This window comes from Meleagris gallopavo, chromosome 7 (genome assembly GCF_000146605.3).
Source record: "Meleagris gallopavo isolate NT-WF06-2002-E0010 breed Aviagen turkey brand Nicholas breeding stock chromosome 7, Turkey_5.1, whole genome shotgun sequence".
Taxonomy (NCBI): domain Eukaryota; kingdom Metazoa; phylum Chordata; class Aves; order Galliformes; family Phasianidae; genus Meleagris; species Meleagris gallopavo.
In genome coordinates this window covers 5,014,616-5,014,917 of record NC_015017.2, presented here as the reverse complement: position 1 = coordinate 5,014,917, position 302 = coordinate 5,014,616, and the positions used below count along the sequence as shown (strand labels likewise).

General features: G+C 68.9%; 1 protein-coding gene across 1 annotated transcript in view; it reads left to right on the top strand.

Annotated features, from left to right (window-relative positions):
- The window catches only part of FRZB (frizzled related protein), a 21,809-nt gene that overhangs the window by 4,470 nt on the left and 17,037 nt on the right, over positions 1-302 (top strand). The window contains exon 2 of the mRNA XM_019617351.1: positions 3-297. Within this exon, the coding sequence (XP_019472896.1) occupies positions 3-297 (295 nt within the window). The remainder of the gene's footprint in view (positions 1-2; positions 298-302) is intronic.

Below are 302 nucleotides of genomic sequence, written 5' to 3'. Positions count from 1 at the left end.
CGGTGCGCATCCCGCTATGCAAGCCGCTGCCCTGGAACATGACCAAGATGCCGAACCACCTGCACCACAGCACGCAGGCCAACGCCGTGCTGGCCATGGAGCCGTTCGAGGGGCTGCTGGGCACCAACTGCAGCCCGGACCTGCTCTTCTTCCTCTGCGCCATGTACGCGCCCATCTGCACCATCGACTTCCAGCACGAGCCCATCAAGCCCTGCAAGTCCGTCTGCGAGCGCGCCCGCGCCGGCTGCGAGCCCGTCCTCATCCGCTACCGCCACGCGTGGCCCGAGCGCCTGCCCCGCGAC